The sequence below is a fragment of the Chondrus crispus genome, genomic scaffold (genome assembly GCF_000350225.1).
Source record: "Chondrus crispus Stackhouse genomic scaffold, scaffold_206, whole genome shotgun sequence".
Lineage (NCBI taxonomy): Eukaryota > Rhodophyta > Florideophyceae > Gigartinales > Gigartinaceae > Chondrus > Chondrus crispus.
In genome coordinates this window covers 85,689-105,424 of record NW_005179077.1, presented here as the reverse complement: position 1 = coordinate 105,424, position 19,736 = coordinate 85,689, and the positions used below count along the sequence as shown (strand labels likewise).

Below are 19,736 nucleotides of genomic sequence, written 5' to 3'. Positions count from 1 at the left end.
ACTGCCTGCAATAGACGCTGCGCAGAGCCACCTCTCATTCGAGGCCAGTGTCATAACTTCACCAAGCACCAGTTTACAGCTCACCACATACCTTCGAAATTCAGGCCACAGTGTCTCGAATCTACAGCGCTACCCCCAACCACCTGCACTCTGGTCTGCCTCCCAAGTGCATTCAGTGCCCAACGCCCTGTCGGACACCACCGCCGCTGTACACCTTTTCTCCAACTATGTCAAGACTGCTTACTCCGGCCATCCCAATGCAACACCGCACTTCAAGAATTCACGCACCCTCGGGACACACAGTTCCCCTGTTTATCGCCCCGAACCTAGGGACGTCCCCCCCGTGACTGACACAACCCACCTTGTTTCATTGCCAGCGCGACTCGCTGAGCACTCCATACCGAGCTCTCATGACCCCAAGCTTGTCTTTGATGTGTCGAAACCTGTCACAGCCGCGAGACACGCGCCTGAGCACAACTTTCTTGCGGTTGGCCCGACGGATTCCATGTCCAGCCGCCTCGGTCGCACTACTCCCACGCATGACGTAATCCAACTAATATCCAGCCCTAACACCGTATCGGTTACGCATCAACGTGACCGACTGTCGCGCCCACGGCATACAGGAGCCCACACACACCCGCTCTTGACCATTTCTACGCCACTTGCAAATGCGGAGACGCCCGCCTCACCTTCGGACGAGGAGCATCGTCTCGCCGAAGAAGCATGGCAGCTGGTTGACAAGTATTTTGTGTCTCCATCATTTAATGGCCTCGATTGGGCGGCTGAACGGAAGAAGCTTGCATCTGCATCCCTTCCCTCTCGTAAGGCTACATACGCCTATTTGCGAAGCTCTTTTCGCTTGCTATCAGATCAATACACGCGACTGATATCTCCCAATGACATGAACGCTTTTCGCCGGTTTGATACATCAGGCGTCGGCCTTTTGCTAACCACAGATTCAACCGGCGCTCTGGTTGTCGCCACTGATCCTCCAGCAGGCTCACCCGCAGCGAAGGCCGGTGTTGTTCGAGGGGACGTCTTGGAAGAAGTGGAGGGCGATCCAATTCAGGATCAAGCTGCATTCTCAGTCTCCGAGCGCATGCAAGGGGCCGATGGCTCTGACATGCACGTGACCTTCCGAGGTAAGGAGGAAATGACGCTGCGGCGATCGTTCCCGCCAGCCGCAGGATCAGCTGCTATCAAAGCCAAGCTGGTCGACATAGAAGACGGAAGTAAGCTCGGCTACATCAGGCTGAGTGAATTCCGGGCCTCGAGCCGGGAGGAAGTGGCGCTGGCATCCGACAAGCTGGTCAAAGGCGGGGCTGACTGGATTGTGCTTGACCTGCGAAAGAATGGGGGCGGGGTATTCGAGGGAGCTTTGGAGATCGCAGGTTTGTTTGAGGGCAATGATGTGCCCGTGGCTCAAGTCACGGGACGTGCAGACCCATCCGACGATTCGTCCGTCAAAGACGAGACATACAGGTCACGCCTAGTGGAAGGTGAGAAGCAGGTGCCAGGAGACGTCGACGTGGCGGTGATAATTGATGAGGGGTCTGCGAGCTCGAGTGAAGTCCTTGCTGGAGGGCTTCGGGACCAGTGTCGCGCCGCTCTTGTGGGGGAGCGGAGCTACGGAAAAGGGTTAATTCAGGGTGTGTTTGGACTTTCCGATGGTGGGGGGGTTGTCGTGACCGTAGGAGAGTATCGGACTCCAAACGGGGACCGTATTCAAGGAGTGGGGTTGAAACCGGATATGCAAAGACGGTTGAGTGGGATTGAGAGGATTGGACGTGTACTGGGGGTCGAAAAGATTGATGAGTCGACAATCGGTGTAGAGAGAGAACAAGTGCGGGAGGCGGTGAGGATGTGTGCGGCGAGGAGTGATGGTACGCCATGACAAGGGTTTTAGGCCCATTCTTTTGAAGGTCGTTCAGGGAGCGGCAATGGAGAATGTTGCGTGTGCAGTGGCGGTTTTATCTTTATTCTGTAGGTGATATTAAGAGTCTTGATGGCTAATGCAGAAGTATGCAAACTTGTGATGCTGGACAATATGGTGAACTCAAAAGAGTTAGGGAGGTGGACCGAGTTGCCTGATGGCTGAGACGCATATCATATCGGCGTGTGGCCCCTAGACCACAGGTGTCATTGGTCTTTATGTTGTATACCGTGGGCATAGATACATTTCTCTCGGATTGCTGAATGGCTACATCATGAAGCGCAACCCTTTCTGATATTCAAGCTGGATGTCGACTCTTGAGACGTGGCGATCGCAAGACGAGGAGCGCTGTCAACTTCGGAATCTGCACTGTATGACAACTGGACCGATTGCGCAAGCACAATATCATAAACCGCTGTGGTGATGACCCCCAAACAACCCCCACAGCTACTGATATCGATTCGTCCCAGAAGGGTGAGTTTTGCCCATCACGTGCCAGGTACAGTAGAAACTTTGTGCTTCAAGGAATCTTGAATGAAAAAGGCTTTTGCAGCACATAGGGTGAAACAGTCATTTTGCTGTAGTTCCACTGGGCCGAGGGCTTGAGGGGAGACGTTCTCTAATGCACACACAGAACAGTGTCAGGATCTATGTTTCTTCAGGTAGTGTATCATTCAACAGCCTTTTGCTGGGCTTCACTCGTTGCCTAAGAAAAGGACAAGTAACATATCACCGGAACTGAGCTGCGCCAGGGCAGGACTACATTCGAAAGACAGCTTCACATTTTCAGTGCTGTTTTCGAGAAAGCCCGGCGAAGGGTGCACTACTAAACGCTAATGACAGCCTTCTTCTTTCATGTCTTCGAAACTACCAAACTAATAGAGTATTGTACAGTAAGTGGTGTAAAATTTCAATGCGCAGTATTACATCCATTGCCTTCTTGGCGTTCCGCCCATTAAAATTGCTACCCGCCGTTCCGCATGAACATGCCATAGATGATGACAAAAATAGTAAAAATGTTGTGACAAATATGACATTCTAAATCAATAAATTAATGCCCAGTATGTGTGATTGAAGAAAAAACATGCTGCCTCATACTATGAAGCAGCATGTTTTTTTGTTCATACCCTGACGGTTCTAACCTGTGTGTATGAGCCTTATACACACAGGTTAGAACCCTCAGGGTACCGTTGTCTGTCCCCGAGGGTATTGTACGGTATAAGGGCAGGGAAGGACGCGTAAGCTATGAGAGCTGAAACCACACGAAGGCGGAGAAAAGGCGGAGAACTAAATTTACCCCTGCCGGATCTGTCCAAAATCAATCACGTTTTGACACTGTACAGTGCCTATGGGTGCAGTACGCACAGTACAGAACGATACAACCGTGTCCAATCTCCCGCTTCATTTCGAACGCCTCTCTCTCTTCTCGGGAGCCCCGCCTGCAACACAGAGGCTCTACTGCCCGAGCGTTCCACCGACCCGTTCTACGACCACGGTTCACCTCCTGCATATGTGCGCTCGCGTCCAATACCCCATTCTTGCCTTCGCCACCGCCCTAGTCCTTCTTCTCTTTGTCTTTGTCGCATCCTTCAAGCCCCCACCCTTCTTTACTCGCATGGCGCCCAAAGACGTCCTCCGCTTCCCGCCCGGTTTTTCGTGGGGCACGGCCACATCCTCGTACCAAATCGAGGGCGCTGTTTCTACGCACCGCGTCCCCAGCATCTGGGATCGCTTTAGCCACACTCCGGGTGTAGTATCCGACAACAGCACCGGTGACTACGCTTGCGACCATTACAATCGCTTCAAGGAGGACGTCAAACTTATCAAGACACTCAACACATCGCACTACCGGTTTAGTATAGCATGGCCTCGTATTCATACCTTTGAGGACCCTGCTGCCCCGCAGAGCAATACACACGGAATTGCGTTTTACAACGCCTTGATCGACGAGCTCATTGCTAATGATATCACTCCGGTTGCTACCTTGTTCCATTGGGATCTGCCGATAGCCGTGGAAGACAGCACGGGCGGATGGGCTGGCTCTGGTGCTGTCGCTGATCGCTTCGAGGAGTATGCGAGGTTGTGTTTTGAAAAGTTCGGCGATCGCGTCAAGAACTGGATAACGTTGAATGAGCCGTGGTGCTCTGCAGTGTTGGGCTACGAGGTCGGGGAACACGCGCCTGGCGATACCTCCAAACCTGGCGTGAATGTGTACAAGGCTGGGCACAATCTTCTACTCGCTCACGGTCGTGCGGTGAAAGCATACCGCGAGGACTTTCAGGCAATACAGAAAGGGAAGATCGGTATTTCGTTAAACACAATGTGGGCAGAACCGAAGGACAGAAATAATGCGACGCATTTGGAAGCGGCGCAGCGCGATATGGACTTCGAGCTCGGATGGTTTGCAGATCCAATATGGAAGGGGGACTATCCAGCGACTATGCGGGAGACAGTGAAGGATAGGCTGCCGGAGTTCACCAAAGATGAGAAGGAAATGTTGAAGGGGAGCTCGGATTTTTTTGGACTGAATCACTATTCCTCTCAGTATGCAACGGGGATGTATGTACCGGATCCGCCGTTGGTTAGTCATTGGAACGACAAGGCGACGACTCATGAGGAAGACAAGGATTGGAAAAAGACGGATATGGGATGGTCGGTAGTGCCGTCGGGCTTTCGGAAGTTGTTGCTTTACGTTCAAGAAAAGTACGAACCAGAAGGTGGGATTCTTGTGACGGAGAACGGCCTTGCGTCAAAGGAACCAACTCGGGAGGCTGCGAGTAAGGACTCCTTGCGCATCGAATTCTATACGCTGTACATCAAGGCGGCTCATGAAGCGGTTGGGCAAGGCGCTGATGTGCGAGGATACTTTTTATGGAGTCTCATGGATAACTTTGAGTGGGCGTTTGGGTACGAGAAGAGGTTTGGTTTATTCTTTGTCGACTACAAGACAATGGAACGAGTAGCAAAACCGGCTGTCGAATGGTATAGGAAGGTGACATCGACTAACACTTTAGAAGTATGACTTGGATTGTACGATGCAAACGCGACGTGCAAAGTTGGAAATTCACGTTCTAGTGGCAGGGGCTTGCGCTGCTGCCTTTGACATGAAACACTTACCAGACCGAAGACAACAACTCGTCTTAAGGGTATGTGAAGCAAGTGTCGACCCAGTGCGGGGCTTGTCGTTTGGGTTTGATCCAAGTGATAGCCACAAAGACAAATGCCAGCACATGACAGTGCAGTTTTCGTGCCCGCTGCGAGAGGAGCAAATGACTAGCACCTGAACGATTTGCTGCCTTATATGGTTTGCTCTCTTTGCGTAAAGACTTTGTACTGCACCCAAGGGTACTGTGCAAAAGCAGTTTTCTCGGAGTGCCATGCTGTATAGCTTCTGTTTGGAAACACGCCCTGTTTCAGCCTGGGAGGTCTTGTATTGTTTCCTGTGAATTAATTCTTGGCCCTTTTTTTAAAATATTTCTAGCCTCCTTCTTTGGAGAATTGATGTGATTGGGTGTGTACATGCTAGCCAGGCCGCATTGGGCGAATTAACCTAGCCCACACCGAGAAGTCGCCTGATGCAAAAAATTGGTTGCAGAACGATACAGCCCCTCTCTGTGAGCCTGCCAAGCTGCGTCCAATCACATTCCTTCTTGAACACGTATGATGCATGACACTGCAGCCACAAACCTTCAAAACGGGTGTAATGCTTGTCTCTGTTTCTCCTAAAACGGATATACGCTTTGTTCACCCGGCGTTGAAGTGCAGTGTCTACGTCTTTTTTCTTTCGACTCGCTTCTCAAATCGTCCGGAGTACAGAAGAACAAACCTGCTCTTACCTTGCTGCTCACCATGGATGTCGTACGGAGGGGCCGTTTCCGGCGACAGTTGGCCCGCCCGAAAGACAAGCCGTCGCGATCCTCAACAGCATTGGTTGCCCTCACGTGCGCCGCCTTCCTGGCTGTCGTCGCTTCCGTTTTTCTCCTCTGGCACCTCCGCCCGACCGTGGTCAAAGCCCTTCCCTTTCCCGAGGGTTTCATGTGGGGCACTGCCACTGCGTCGTATCAGATTGAAGGCGCCGTCAAATCGGATCGCGCGCCTAGCATATGGGATCGCTTCACGCATACCAAGGGAAACATCTACAAAGACCAAAACGGCGACGTCACCGTCGACCATTACAACCGCTTCAAGCAGGATGTCCAGCTCATGAAGAACCTCAACACGACGCATTACCGCTTCTCCATTGCCTGGCCGCGAATGCAGACCTTTGCCGACCCTTCCAATCCAAAACCAAACCCGACTGGTATGGCGTTTTACAACGCGCTTATTGACGAGCTCATTGCCAATGATATCACGCCTTTCGTCACTCTGTATCATTGGGATCTTCCTGTTGCGATTGAGGATGCCTTCGGTGGGTGGGCAGGAAAAGGTGGTGTTGTAGACGCGTTTGAGAAGTATTCCAAATTATGCTTTGAAACGTTTGGCGACCGAGTCAAAAACTGGATCACCTTCAACGAGCCGTGGTGCTCTGCTGTACTGGGGTACGATTTAGGCGTGCATGCTCCTGGTGATAAGTCGGAACCTGGGAAGAAGGTGTACAAGGCGGGACATAATTTGTTGCTATCTCACGGACGGGCTGTGCGATTGTATCGGAAGGAGTTTAAGGAGAAGCAGAGAGGGGTTATCGGGATCACGCTCAACAGCAACTGGGCCGAGCCCAAGAACGCCGAGGACCCAAAAACGGTGGCGGCTGCACAGAGGGAGATGGACTTTTGGTTGGGTTGGTATGCCGACCCTATCTGGAAGGGGGACTACCCCGCTGTGATGAAGGAAACGCTCAAGGACCGGCTGCCGAGCTTCACGGAGGACGAGAAGGCGATGCTGAAGGGAAGCTCGGACTTTTTCGGGGTTAACCACTACTCATCGGGGTTGATCGAGCCGATGGGGCGCGTGAACAAGCGCAACTCACCGTATTGGAAGGACAAGGGGACGTATGAGAGCCATGATCGGCGATGGAAGAAGACGGACATGGGGTGGTCGATCGTGCCGTGGGGTTTCCGTAAGCTGCTCGTTTACATCCACCAGCAGTATCAACCCGAAGGAGGGATCATCGTGACGGAGAATGGGCTGGCGACTCGGGAAGACAGTGTGGCGGCGATGCAGCGGGACACGCTGCGAGTGGAGTATTTGACGAGCTATTTGTACGGGATGCATGAGGCGATCCAGCAAGGTGCGGACGTGCGGGGATACTTTTTGTGGAGCTTGATGGACAACTTCGAGTGGGCGGAGGGGTACAGGAGGCGGTTCGGATTGTACTATGTGGATTACGAGACGCTGGAGCGGACGGCCAAGCCGGCGGCGAAGTGGTATGCAAACGTGACGGGACACAACGCAGTCGTTGTGGAGATGGAAGTGGAAGGATGAGGCGGCGGCGGATAGCGGGTGAGCTGCGCAGGCTCTGCTGCATGTGCACACAGAGTGGTCGTTGTATAGGAAGGTGCAGTACCAAGGGTACAGTATGATACTGATACTGACAGTATTGCAGCGAGGCGCGATCGAGCGCAAGGCGGTGGGTGCACAGGGTGGGATAGTGTAGCGGCAGGCGGGTGTTGGGGAAGGGGGATGGTGCGTGCGCGGAAGGCGCGAGAGTGATGTGGCGAGGAGGTGCGCGGGCCAATGTCAGGTGGGATGCACGTGGGTGGCGGAGGTGCGGTGCCGAGGTGCGGTGCACTGTACCCTTCGGTACCCTTCGAAGGGTAGCACGAGAGGCACGGGCCCCGGGTGACCTGGAGACGGCGAGAATTGCTTCGCGCGGCTCGCGAAGCTATCGCTGCTTGCAGCCAATGGGAACCGCGGAGGGTGGCCAGGAGGAAAACGCGCCGTAGAAATAGCGGCGCTAAAGTCGTTAAACGCGCCTGTTTCGGGCCGTTTAGCGCCCACGCCGCCCTTCCCGCACATGTAAATTTACAGCATGTTGGTTGACTTGTCCCTTGATGGGACATCGCCGCTAGCCCCGCGTCGCCTACGTATTGTACCGTACCGGTGTCTATATATCTCCCATGCAGACCATGCCGTCCTACTTTGTTCACCGTCCCCAGCCACTTCTGCCACCCCTGCCACCCGACTGCCCCTCCCCGCCGCCGCCGCAGACCGTCACGCAGCTCCGCAAACCCCTCCTTGACTCCCTCCCCTAGCCACGATATCGCCACACCCCTCTCCTCCTCTCGCCGATTCAACATGGCTCACATGCGCTTCCCCATCGATGCCATCGACTCCGAGACAGACACGGTGTCCGACAACGACTCGAGCTCCTCCACCCTCTTTTCCTCGCCCAGTTCCCTCTCCCTCACGCCGCTGGTCCCGCTGTCGCTGTCGCCGCTCCCGCCCCAATCGCCGCCTGTCTTCCAATGGTTCGCTGTGCGCGCCCCGGGCCTGCGCACAGCCCCAATATGCAGGACCGCCCTGTCCAAGAGACACGTCACGGTGAGCAAGAGCTGCCTCCAGTTTAGAAGGGTGTACGAGCAAAAGGCCGCCAGAGATGCTGTGCCGCAGCCGCTCGATGCCTTCCCGAGCTAGGTGCGGGAGCTTGCCTTCCTGTGCACCACGCTTGTTTGATTTGGAATTGCTTTATCCAAGTCGCCTCTAAGAGCGACTTTTGTTCATACACTATACGTCTTCGAGTGCTGCTTCCCCGCTTTTTGTATGTAGCGTCTCGTCTGCTTACCTCGTTCTACATCTTCATATCTATCTAGTCTTTACTTCTTGAGCGCTTGTAGCTTGTCGCAACAGGCCTGCTGTAGTAGACAAAATAACAAAAAAACTGCATATCCTCCCCCTCCCCCCCCCCCCCCCCCCCCGTTCTTTTTCATCGACCGTACGACCGTTTCCTACTCTCCTGCTTGAGTTGCTCAAGCTTGAGCGACCGTTCATGGTACTTTTTCCTGCACGCTATGTACTCTACCAAGAAGCCATCAAAGCTCATCGAGCTCGACACCATTCTCTTCTCTAACATCTCGCTGTTACTCTCCTCCTCAGCAATCGCCATCTTCAAGCGCTCTATCAACCTCTCGGGCGAGTTCTGTTCCAGCCACTCATCCTTCAACTTCTGCAACCCAGTAGCCTCCTTCTCCATCTCCACAATCCTCTCGCGAATCCCCGCCAACCCCTCCTCATTCGCGACCTCCTCCATGCGTTCCGTAATTGCTTCATGCTCGACCTTCAACCGCTCGACCTCGCCCTTGATCCTGCCGACAAACTCGTCGACGACCTTCTGATGCGCGTGCTTGCTGACAAAGTCGTCGAACTTTGCCTTCTCGTCGTGCAGCAGGCGCAGGTCCTTGAGCGGCATGGCTTGCAGCTCCGGGAACGTCGTGGGCGCGTCGGGGAGGCCGTCCTTCCAACGCGGCCCGGGCGGCACGGGCGCGGATGAGGGGTGACGGTCGCTCGGCTGGCTCGCGTCCAGGTACGCCGCCGGTGCATGCGTGCGCGCCGCTGGCGGTTGCGTCCCGTGCGCAGGCTGCGCGCCTATGCCCGACGTCCACGTCGAGTGCACGGCCTGCCCTGACTGCGCCGGTCGGTACGGCCCGCTCGAACCGGTCCACATGGTGAGGTGAGGTGCGGGCTGAAGGCAGGAAAAGACGTCGACTGCGGTTCGGTGGGGATGGATGGTGAGATGAGGGAAGGGTTAGTTGATGGGGCCGCTGTCTGTTGTTGGAAGTGGTTTGGATATGTGCGGGTGGACGATTCAGCGGGTTGCACAGGGAAGGATGGGTTCACGGGGCAATTGTAGTGCTCGGTGGGGGTGTTGGGAAGCGGCAACGGTGCGAAGGCGGCTCCAGGGCGACTAGCGGGGGAGGGCGGAGGGCGACGCAGTCAAGGCGGGTTGGGGCGGGGCTGCGGGGCGCACATCGCTGTACCGAGAAGCTGCACGGGCGACGATTGGCGTGGCGAGGTGGGCAATTTTATCAACGGTTCAGGATTATGGTGGAATGGGAGCGGGGGCGGCAGCGGCAGCAGCAGCAACGGGCAGCCGGCAGCACTTTTGGACGGGTGTCAACTGTGTGTGATGGCATCGAGGCTTGCCCTGCGACTGGAGGCTTCGTCGCGCTGGCGATGCCGTATTCGTGCTGATGTGGCCGTCAACGTTGCATCTCCGTTTACATGTCGCGCGCGGGAGCCTTCTCCGGCCTAATGTAGAAATAAATATGTACCGTATTCCCCTCACAACCCCTTAGAACCTTTGCCGTGCAACATTCGACAGACCAACCCCCACACAGGACAGGACGATTCCACCCTCCGCCGCCCCCTCGCCGTCTGCGTCTCCATCAACTTTGACCTTAAAAACCACGCCGAAAAAGCGCTTCAAGTCCCTGAGAAACTGCACGGTTGCCTCGCTTAGCCTGCCGACTCGAATCCTGCTAACGTCACTATCCGCTAGCGCACAATACAGCGCGGCCAAACACGCGTGTCCAGAATCGACGCACCCGGCCGCGGCCACCTCCTCCAGCAGCATATTGCACGCGTCGCTCGCGACGGCCTCTGGAGTGACGCCCGCGCTGCTCGCGGTCCAGTCGGCGCCCAGCAAGCAGCCCTCCGTGGTCTCTGCGACGAGCTGCAGCGCGAAACCGACGCCGCAGTCCTTGCCGTTGGCGACGTCCGTGTGCACGTACACGTCGGGCAGCAGGGGGTTCATGGCGCCGCGCGTGGTGTCCACCATGCGCGCGACCAGCCCGGGGCTGGTGCGGTTGGCGAAGGCCGTGCCGCGTATCCGCTTGACGTAGCCGGGCTGCAGCAGGTCGACGGGGCGCAGCTTGGCCGTGAGCACGCCGCAGGAGAAGGTGAGCACGCCGCCGCGGCCGCCGCCGTTGGCGCCCTTGCTGCACACCGCGCGCTTGCGCACGTCCACGCGCGGCTCCAGCGACGCGCCCAGCGTCAGCCGGCGGAGCAACGGCACGGACACCGCCGCCAGAGTGTCGGCGCTGTAGTCGGACGGCGCGTGCGTCGGGCCGCGGAGCGTGAGGGTGAGCGGCCGCTTGCAGAAGGGCGCGAGCATGAGCAGCGGGTAGAGGTAGTAGGATACCGGGCGGGAGGGGTGGCATTCGTGGGTGAGATGGTGCGCGCCGAGGAGGATGCCCGGCTTGTAGAAAAGGGAGGTTCCGGTTTCGTTGATCTCGATGACGGTGCCGGAGGTGAGCTTGTCGAGAAGGCGGATGAAGGAGACTTCGGCGGGGGAGAGTCCGGGGGTGGTGTCGTCGGCGCGGATGGAGCGCAGGCGCAATGGGTGGGAGGAGAGGATAGACAGGACTAGGCGATGGCGCAAGTGGGCGGCGCCGGTGAAGGTTTGCGTGGAGGTGCGGCTCATGGCAACCATGATGCGGGGAAGCGACGTCGCCTGCTCTTGGCGGCAGGAAGGTTTACTGCGGTGGGTGCGCGAAGAGGAAGGACAACTGACCTCAGCCCTGAGAGCAAGATAGGGATACCGTCGGCGCCGGCCTTATCATACATCATACATGTACTGTACTGTGAACAGCAAGTGAGAGAAGGGTGTTCCGAGGGACCGTGGGATTGTGAATGAAACGTGTACTCGCTGTTTGGTACAATTGTGGCACACGTGTTATAAAACGGCCCTCAGGGCCCTGAGGGCCGTTCCTAACGAAGAGTTCGCCGTGCCAGCACCCGAGCACCCTGAAAGTTGGCATGAATGTATTGGTTGAAAAAATTATTGGAAATGCTTTTACTCCCGTTCAACCAATCCATTCATGCCAAATGTCTGGGTGCTCGGGTGCTGGCACCGCGAACTCTTCGTTAGGAACGGCCCTGAGGGCCGCTACGCTCCGCGGCACGATGTCTGATCATGTGATCCCATTCGGTGGAGAGATGATGTCCGAGACAGAGCTGTGAGGCCGGTGGCACTCTGGCCAGCTGGCAATCTGACGGATGCGAGCCATTACGACATTGCGATTTAACTCACGCCTCTCTGCTTTGCAGATATTAACTCCAATTCCCATACTCTTCCTTCCACGCATACCGCATCCGCCGTCTCACCACTTTTCTATTACTGCACCACCGTATCTATTGCACCGCCTTGTTCCACACCAACCTCCCACAAACCCCCCCACAACTCATCCTCTCTGCCTTAAAACAACGTCCTTCGACTTCGACATCGAGCCCGTTCCCTTTCAACTCATCACATTCGCTGCCTATCCCCCACCTCTACACAAACAACACCACTCTGTTCCACGAAATGGGCAAGCTAGGCATAATCGGCGGCACAAGTCTCTTCGAGACCTCCATGTTCTCCTTCCTCGAGCCCAAGACCGTCTCTACCCCGCACGGCGACGCCATTATTTACGTTGACCCCACTAACACCAGCCCCATCGTCTTCCTTCAGCGTCATCATGCGGATGGCTCTGCCGGCGCCTCTGTCTACTGTCCTCCCCACTGCATCAACCACAAGGCCAACATCGCTGCGCTGCAAGCCGAAGGCGTCGACCGCGTAGTCGCCGTGTGTTGCGTCGGCTCGCTATCCCCCGACATCCCCATCGGCTCCATCGTCGTCCCCGATGACTACTTTTACCTCTTCGGCCCGTCCATCTCATTCTTCGACGACGCCAGGGGCCATATCGTCCCCGGCATTGATGACGCCTTGCGGGGAGACATTCTCGACGCCGTCCGGGGAACCGATATTCAAACCCTCCGGAAGGGCCCCGCCACGTACGTGCAGACGACTGGCCCGCGCTTTGAAACTAAGGCCGAGGTGCGCTTTTTGGAAAAGCTTGGCGACATCATTGGCATGACCGCCGCCTCTGAGGCTACCTTGACCAAGGAGAACGAAATCCCGTACGCCATTCTCGCCATGGTCGACAACATGGCCAACGGCCTGGCCGGATCGGAGCTCACGCAGGAGCAGTTCCACAAAAATGTTGCCAACAACCGCGCCACCGTCGAAAAGGCCGTCAAAGCCGTCCTCGCCCACCTTGGCAACAAATCGTAGCACCAACACACCTCTCTCGCCTCTCTCCTTCCGCTGTAAATAATCTCCTGGTCGCTACTATTTTTTTTGTGGCAACCTCCCTAAGCACGGCCTTCTTCCTCGTGCGCGTCCGCCCTCGGCTTGCCCAGCGCGGCGAGCACGTCATCACACAGCTCGACAAAGGTGGGGTCCTGCATCTCTTTTTCCAGCGCGGCTGCCCTGTCTGCGGCGCTATCCACGCGAGCGATAGCCGCCAGCACGCGGGAGTGTGCCGTCTTGCGCGTCACCTCGGGGTCGGTGTCGAGGATTGCCAGTTGCTCTGCGGTGAGGAGGAGCTCTTCTGAAGGGGGGTTTGCTGCGTTTGCGCGCGCAGGGAATTTGGTTGGAGCGGAGGGCGGGGCGGAGCAAGGCGTTTGCTTGTGCGTGCGGTTGCAGGCGACGGAACAGCTTTGGACGGTGTTAGTGGCGTGCTCGACGAGGAGGGAAGCGGAGAGGTCGAGAGAAAGACTTACAATGGTAGCACGCAGGTTGGACACTTGTATTTGGCCTCATTGGTTTTGCAAACGCCGCATTTCTTCTTCATTTTGACGACAAGTTGTGTTTGAGCGGAGGCTGTGCGGAGTGACAAAAACGGGCACGGAAGAAAGGGCCACGTGAAGCAAGGCAGAAGGAATTTTCGGTACACCTTCAATAGGTAGTAGGCGGATTTTCTTTGAGTCTAGAGGGGGAGAGGGAGAGAGAGCAGGAGAGAGAGAAGGAGAAGGAGAAGGAGCGAGAGCAATAGTGCAGCTGTGTCGACGCAGGGATTAGAGGAAAGGTCGCTGACCTTTCTCTATTTGTACTCATCTGCTGATCATGTCAATCCATCATTTCTATTGGATGTTTCTATTTTAGAGGCTCTACAGTAGGTTCTGCGACATCGATACAGCAGCAACAGACTGGGTGCAGAGTTGTACAGCAGCCCTTCGAGGAACTGGTTGGAGTTAAGGCCAGAATGATTTCGATTCGTCACAGAGATTCTACATCCGGTCATTCTTCGATTGCTGAATCGAAAGCCGATGTAACTTTGAAACGAAGCGCACAGTACGGTCGTAATAAATAAAACTCTTGTTTAAGGTCTCAACTGGTTTTTGCAACACATCACAATCATGACGTTTTTATGGTGGCAAGCTCGGTCTGCGAGGAACAATGCACAGATATGAAATAGGCGCAAGTCTGGGCGAGGGGGCCTTCGGACAAGTGCGCCAAGCCAAACACAAGGAAACAGGAGAAAAGGTACTGACCTCATGTCAACACTTTTCTCGACAGTACTAACCTAAACCACAAAGTTGCTTTCTTATCTAACTCTAGCTCATGTTCGTTGCTTCCTCAATCATTCCTTGCTTCCATATAGGTCGCAATCAAGACGCTCAAAGATAAATGCAGAGATTTCAACACTATGATGAGATTACCGGAAGTCAAGGTTTGTTGTCCACCATTCACAACATCTTTCCATTCCTAGTCCTCACAGCCTTCGATGCTAACAGCTCTCGCGAATAAACTGTATCAACTATGTTCTGCTTTTCTTCCACAGGCGCTCCGAGCCATTTCCCATGAAAATATTGTCAAGTGCAAGGAGCTCCTTCTGGACCGCAAAGGCTACGTCCACATGGTCTTTGAGCTCGTAGAGGGCGGAAATCTCGAAGCCTTCAATCGCAAACACAGGGGAAGCCCTCTCACCGAACTACACATCCGCTCCATCTTCTATCAACTCCTGCGTGCCATAAGCTACATGCATTCTATGCGTCACATGCATCGCGATATCAAGCCCGAGAACATTTTACTTCAGTCCAACGGAGCAACTGATAACATCAAGATCAAGGTGGCCGACCTAGGCCTAACAAAATTCTGTGAAAGTGCCAAACCCCGTCCACATACCACATACGTGGCGACACGATGGTATCGAAGTCCGGAAATTCTTCTCCGCATCTCCAACTACAGCTTTCCGAGTGACCTGTGGGCTGTTGGTGCCGTCATGGCTGAAGTTGTCTGCCGTGGAGAGCCTCTGTTTCCCGGCGACGACGAACGTGATCAACTGGCTCGTATTATCGCTTTACGCGGACACCCTGCCATGGTCGGGTGGCAACTTGGTGAAATCACAATGAATGAACGTCATATTCGACTTCCAAAAACTACTCCATCGTCTTTGCGAAGCGTTGTTCCGCTAGCCAGCCTCCCCGTGTTGCAGTTGATCTCTGATCTGCTGGAGATGGATCCTGCCCGTCGCCCATCTGCGTCAGAAGCTCTTGGTTACCCACTCTTTGTTTCCCATCGCCCGGAGAACTACATTCGTTTGCCCTCTGGCAAACGACAAAGGCTTGACGGAGAGGGCCTGGACACAGCTCGGACGAGGGATTACCCATCTAGCCGATGGACAGCAGGTAGCCAGAACGAGGACGAGATTCTTAGACAGGGTTCAGAATCAAAACGCGTGCGTGTGAAAGCTCTCCTGCCTCCAAAAGACACTGTGAAACCTCATATGCACGCCCCTAGAAGTCCACAATACAATGAAAAGGTTTTCAATATTCCTTCACTGTTGGATAATGGCGATAACTGGTCTGATAGCACGATCTGTCATCAATTAGGGAGAAGAAGTCGAGCAGGCAAGTTTGATCTCGGCATCTAAAGCAGTACTGTTGTAGGAGAAGGTGGGGTTCAGGATTGTAGGAAATGTTGCACGCGATGAACTTCCATCGGTTCGGCGATAGAATATTAGAGGAATGGTCCAACCACTCATGGGCCAAGGGGTTTCTGCCCTAATGCGGTGATATCGCGCAACTAAGTTTTATGTGCCGATGATGACTGTACACTTCTAAATTTGGTTCTTGGGAAAGCTTTGGGATATTGACTTGAGAAGTAATGGCGTCACACATCAGCAAAAGAAGCCTCCCCGTCTGATAGCACTAGAGATGCACTTTAGACATGGTTTTATCGCTCACCAGACTGGTTGACTTACGTCCACAATAAGAAATCTCAGCAGAGAGAACACGTCGGCGAGCAGCTCTCAACAAGCGCCAGTCCTTTAAGACAGTGCGGTCCGCGAATTTGTAAGAGAACTTTGTGTGAGCGCTGCTGGTCACACGCCCTCGCTCGTTCTTTCTGGAGGAAGGGTCACAGACGTACATAAGCTAGGGTCTCAAGCGACTTGCACACAGGCAGGTGAAAGAGGGCCACACTAAATTGATTCTGAAGGAAGAATGAGCTCAAGTACCCTTGGTACTGTACCAGTACCAAGGGTACTTCAGGTACAGTATGTTACAGTGCTGTGACCTGCCCATTGCGGAGCTCAAAATTAAAGAAATACATGATCTCGACTGAAGAATAATTTATAAACCCTGATTAGAGCGCAAAAGCCAGTCGGCATGAGCTTCAGTTGTTGACGTTTGCATGCGAGAGTAGGAGTTCCTCTTCTCTGAGAGTGCAACACGAGCCTCTCCCGATTCATCTGGTTACTCCATTTGCACAGAAACAGATCCTTCCCAACTAAAACGCGAGCTTTTCTCTCTTCTTTTTTCTGCGCACGTGCAGACAATCAAGAAGCTACGTTCAGAGAGATACTTTGAATCTCTCTTGAGTCCGCTATGTCGAGCCACACTTGTTTTGTCGCTGGGCCGGCTCCCTTCTCCTTGACGAGCAGACTAACGCTTCAGCGCGGCCTCGATTCTATCTGCAGAAGACGTACTACGTTTGCAGTTCAATATCGAACGCGTAGGGCGCATATCTCAATGGGATTATTTGGGCTGGGTTTCCCAGAATTAGCTGTCATTGCTACGGTCGGTGTCTTCATATTCGGACCAGGGAAGATTGCCGAGATGGGGAAAGATCTCGGGGGAATTGCTGGTGGGGTGAAGAAGGCCACATCTGAATTCAAGGATGCAATGGAGGAAAGTTTGGAAGAAGCGGATCGAGAGATTGAACAAAAGAAACTTCAGAAGGATGCCACGGTCGGCAAGACTGTTGATGCCTCGGCGAAACCAGTCGACGAATCTGTAGAACAAACTAACACGTAGGACACGACCTTCTCAATCTTCAGAGCACGTTGGTTCTTGGCAAATATGGTATTTGAGCTCAGTAAATATGCACATGGTGCCTTTAGTAGGGCGAGCCGGCAATCTCTCCAAGTAATGTGAAGGGCAATGCTTCAACAATCTTCACAGGTACAATTTTCCCCCTCAACTCCCTCGAGCCAGAAAAGCGAACCGTACGGTTCGTTGGAGTGCGCCCGACGACTTCGCCTGGGGTTTTAGAGCTTTCTTGCTCAACCAACACATGCTCAACTCTTCCAACATACCGCATACTTCTTTCAAGAGCATGTCTTGTAACCAATTCATTCATTCGAGCAAGCCGGTCCGCTTTCATGGCGTCCGAGATCTGGTTGCTATACTCGGCTGCCGGCGTGTTTGGGCGGGGTGAGTATGCTGCAGTGTTCATCACATCAAACTTCACGTCCTCCATAAGCTTTAAGGAGTCTTGGAACTGTTCCTCCGTCTCACCTGGGAAGCCGACGATCATATCGCCACAGATGGCAGCATCCGGGGTTGCTTCTCGGATTCGATTAACCACTGCCTTGAATGCCTTTACAGTGTAGCCCCTCTTCATTTCCTTCAAAACATCATCGTTACCACTCTGGGGAGGAATATGAAAATAGGGCATGACGTTCGGTAACTCGGCACAAGTGGTGACCAGATTCCGCGAAATATAGCGCGGGTGGCTTGTAGTGAATCGTATCCGATCTATCCCATCGACGTCATGAACATTCCGTAGAAGCTCCGCAAATGTTTTTTTCGGATACATGTCTCTCCCATAAGCGTCTATGTTTTGGCCAAGAAGTACAACCTCACGAATTCCAGAACGTGCGATATCCTCCATCTCCGCACGAATACTGCTAATTGTCCTACTCTGTTCCACACTTCGTACAACATTACCCACTGTGCAAAAAGTGCAATTTTCTCCGCACCCATACATGACGTTCACCCACGCCGTGACCGTGGACTCACGCTTGGGCTTAGAGATATCCTCTTGAATGTGAATGGGATCTGTAGCTGCCACCTGACACTGATTAGTCTCGACGTCCTTCAGAAGGTCACCGAGACGATTTGCGTACTGAGGCCCAAACACTAGGTCAAGCTCTGGGATTCGGCGCAGCATTCTTTCTCCTTCTTGCTGAGCGACACAACCGGCAACAGCAAGTGTCACATCCTGCGGGTATTTTCGCTTGCGAGCAGCATGGCGACCGATGTAGCTGTACACTTTCTTCTCCGCATGGTCGCGGATGTTGCACGTGTTTAGAACGAGAACAGAGGCCTTGAAAGGGTCATCGATTTCTTTATAGCCAATTCGAGCAAGCTCTCCAGCCATTCTCTCGGAATCAGATCGATTCATTTGACATCCCAAAGTCTGCATTGCATACGTCTTCGCCACTGGTACCAATGCTTCCGCGGAGGTGTTTTTAAAGTCTTTTTTATCTGCCTTCCGGCGAGAAGGTGTTCTTTCGTGTTTCGTCCTGATGACGTGACGCACTTCTTCTACCATAAAAACGTGCCATCCATCCTCTGTCTTGACCTGTTCCAATCTATTCGGCCTCGTACGAAGAGCTGCTCCTAGCAGCTGCTCGTTCACTCCGAACTGTTCCCTATCTGCTGGAATTGCTTCATCCTGCCACCACCATCCCAAATCTCCGCCGGATTCTTTACTCGCTGAACATGTGGACACCATTTTCGCCATTTTCGCAAGCGACTCTTCACGAGCTACAATCTTTCTGAAGACTACTTTTGCAAGCTCTTCAGTGTCCACTCGACAATGGCGAATCCGGACAGCTTCGATGTCATTCGGTGAGATGTCATAAAAACGATTTCCTGGGAGACCAGAAGCAATTTTTGGAATGTCTGCTCTGGGGGATATGGTGTCTTCTCGTTGAAGTACGGCCCTGGTGCCTCCGTGAGCGCTGTTCGACAGTGAATAAGAGCTCCTCGCAATGTGCGTAGTTTGCGCGATATTCGATTTTGCTGATAGCGTTTCGGCGCCAGACCCTGGTCGTAAAAACGCGCTGGGTACGAAGGCCATCTGCTGGTTACTGCTTTGTGCTCAGATCCGTTGCCGGCTGCTGCAGAGAGAACTGGTCTCGGCGATTGATCTATCAAGCAAAGCTGCCAAGTCGCAAGATCCGACCGACTTCAGAGAGCTCCCCAGGCAAGTGTAACATACTGTACCTGAAGTACCCTTGGTACTGGTACAGTACCAAGGGTACTTGAGCTCATTCTTCCTTCAGAATCAATTTAGTGTGGCCCTCTTGGAACTGACAATGCGGCGTAGAGCTGTCATAATTTTATTATTTTTTCTGTCATGCCCATCATCTATTGATCATAATTCTAACCTCGCAAGCACATGGATTTCGGTGGTGAATTTCAAGAATAACGCCTTCAGGTTTCCTTCGTTGCCAACATCTCACCTCTTTGTGTAAATGTAAATACAAGCGGTTCTTCGGTAACTGGAAGATGTTTTCCTTCATGCGGAGCATTAGTTTTGAAGCATGATAGTCCTTCCAAATCACACAAGTACTGTACCCATGCTTCGCGTGGAGCTCAATTTTCCGATCTCATGTCGAAATTTTATCTTTTCAAAAGCAGCAGGCTCATCGGATGTTGAGCTTCACTAAACAGGACAGTGGCCTCAATTCATCCTCTATTTACAGAATAAATAGGCATCCAACTCAATAATGACAGGGTCCTAGTCATAAATCAGTTCAAATAAACACGTGCTTCAACCGACACCAAGCAAGAAGTGAAGCCAGCTGTT

The 19,736-nt window shown here is 53.7% G+C and overlaps 9 protein-coding genes; 6 read left to right on the top strand and 3 right to left on the bottom strand.

The window, feature by feature from the left end:
* The first annotated feature begins 3,548 nt into the window (after window positions 1-3,548).
* Window positions 3,549-4,955, top strand: CHC_T00009011001 (beta-glucosidase family GH1). The gene has a single exon (XM_005715049.1). It carries the CDS (start codon window positions 3,549-3,551, stop codon window positions 4,953-4,955), a length of 1,407 nt encoding a protein of 468 aa, XP_005715106.1.
* Window positions 4,956-4,968: 13 nt separating this feature from the next.
* On the top strand, window positions 4,969-5,217 carry CHC_T00003938001 (hypothetical protein). The gene has a single exon (XM_005715048.1). It carries the CDS (start codon window positions 4,969-4,971, stop codon window positions 5,215-5,217), a length of 249 nt encoding a protein of 82 aa, XP_005715105.1.
* Window positions 5,218-5,782: 565 nt separating this feature from the next.
* On the top strand, window positions 5,783-7,354 carry CHC_T00009266001 (beta-glucosidase, belongs to glycoside hydrolase family GH1). The gene has a single exon (XM_005715047.1). The coding sequence runs from the start codon at window positions 5,783-5,785 to the stop codon at window positions 7,352-7,354; it is 1,572 nt and encodes a 523-aa protein (XP_005715104.1).
* Window positions 7,355-10,160: 2,806 nt separating this feature from the next.
* Window positions 10,161-11,291, bottom strand: CHC_T00003937001 (hypothetical protein). The gene has a single exon (XM_005715046.1). It carries the CDS (start codon window positions 11,289-11,291, stop codon window positions 10,161-10,163), a length of 1,131 nt encoding a protein of 376 aa, XP_005715103.1.
* A 575-nt stretch (window positions 11,292-11,866) lies between these two features.
* CHC_T00003936001 (hypothetical protein) lies at window positions 11,867-13,010 on the top strand. XM_005715045.1 is given in 2 exon segments: window positions 11,867-12,286; window positions 12,287-13,010. 1 exon segment carries the CDS (start codon window positions 11,867-11,869, stop codon window positions 12,284-12,286), a length of 420 nt encoding a protein of 139 aa, XP_005715102.1. The 3' UTR covers window positions 12,287-13,010.
* A 175-nt stretch (window positions 13,011-13,185) lies between these two features.
* On the bottom strand, window positions 13,186-13,688 carry CHC_T00003935001 (hypothetical protein). XM_005715044.1 is given in 3 exon segments: window positions 13,186-13,349; window positions 13,415-13,454; window positions 13,455-13,688. 2 exon segments carry the CDS (start codon window positions 13,452-13,454, stop codon window positions 13,186-13,188), a joined length of 204 nt encoding a protein of 67 aa, XP_005715101.1. The 5' UTR covers window positions 13,455-13,688.
* Window positions 13,689-14,090: 402 nt separating this feature from the next.
* On the top strand, window positions 14,091-15,567 carry CHC_T00009103001 (Serine/threonine protein kinase). The gene is made up of 3 exons (XM_005715043.1): window positions 14,091-14,177; window positions 14,296-14,364; window positions 14,476-15,567. Exons 1-3 carry the CDS (start codon window positions 14,091-14,093, stop codon window positions 15,565-15,567), a joined length of 1,248 nt encoding a protein of 415 aa, XP_005715100.1.
* Window positions 15,568-16,522: 955 nt separating this feature from the next.
* Window positions 16,523-16,951, top strand: CHC_T00003934001 (hypothetical protein). The gene has a single exon (XM_005715042.1). The coding sequence runs from the start codon at window positions 16,523-16,525 to the stop codon at window positions 16,949-16,951; it is 429 nt and encodes a 142-aa protein (XP_005715099.1).
* Window positions 16,952-17,033: 82 nt separating this feature from the next.
* On the bottom strand, window positions 17,034-19,004 carry CHC_T00003933001 (hypothetical protein). Its single transcript, XM_005715041.1, has one exon. The coding sequence runs from the start codon at window positions 19,002-19,004 to the stop codon at window positions 17,034-17,036; it is 1,971 nt and encodes a 656-aa protein (XP_005715098.1).
* Window positions 19,005-19,736: the final 732 nt, after the last annotated feature.

Coding starts and splice junctions, on each gene's coding strand:
- CHC_T00009011001 (XM_005715049.1), top strand. CDS start 3,549: ATGGCGCCCAAAGACGTCCTCCGCTTCCCGCCCGGTTTTTCGTGGGGC.
- CHC_T00003938001 (XM_005715048.1), top strand. CDS start 4,969: ATGCAAACGCGACGTGCAAAGTTGGAAATTCACGTTCTAGTGGCAGGG.
- CHC_T00009266001 (XM_005715047.1), top strand. CDS start 5,783: ATGGATGTCGTACGGAGGGGCCGTTTCCGGCGACAGTTGGCCCGCCCG.
- CHC_T00003937001 (XM_005715046.1), bottom strand. CDS start 11,291: ATGAGCCGCACCTCCACGCAAACCTTCACCGGCGCCGCCCACTTGCGC.
- CHC_T00003936001 (XM_005715045.1), top strand. CDS start 11,867: ATGCGAGCCATTACGACATTGCGATTTAACTCACGCCTCTCTGCTTTG.
- CHC_T00003935001 (XM_005715044.1), bottom strand. CDS start 13,454: ATGAGGCCAAATACAAGTGTCCAACCTGCGTGCTACCATT. Junction 13,350..13,414: donor CCAACCTGCGTGCTACCATT/GTAAGTCTTTCT, acceptor CACCGTCCAAAG/CTGTTCCGTCGCCTGCAACC.
- CHC_T00009103001 (XM_005715043.1), top strand. CDS start 14,091: ATGCACAGATATGAAATAGGCGCAAGTCTGGGCGAGGGGGCCTTCGGA. Junction 14,178..14,295: donor ACAAGGAAACAGGAGAAAAG/GTACTGACCTCA, acceptor GCTTCCATATAG/GTCGCAATCAAGACGCTCAA. Junction 14,365..14,475: donor TGAGATTACCGGAAGTCAAG/GTTTGTTGTCCA, acceptor TTTCTTCCACAG/GCGCTCCGAGCCATTTCCCA.
- CHC_T00003934001 (XM_005715042.1), top strand. CDS start 16,523: ATGTCGAGCCACACTTGTTTTGTCGCTGGGCCGGCTCCCTTCTCCTTG.
- CHC_T00003933001 (XM_005715041.1), bottom strand. CDS start 19,004: ATGGCCTTCGTACCCAGCGCGTTTTTACGACCAGGGTCTGGCGCCGAA.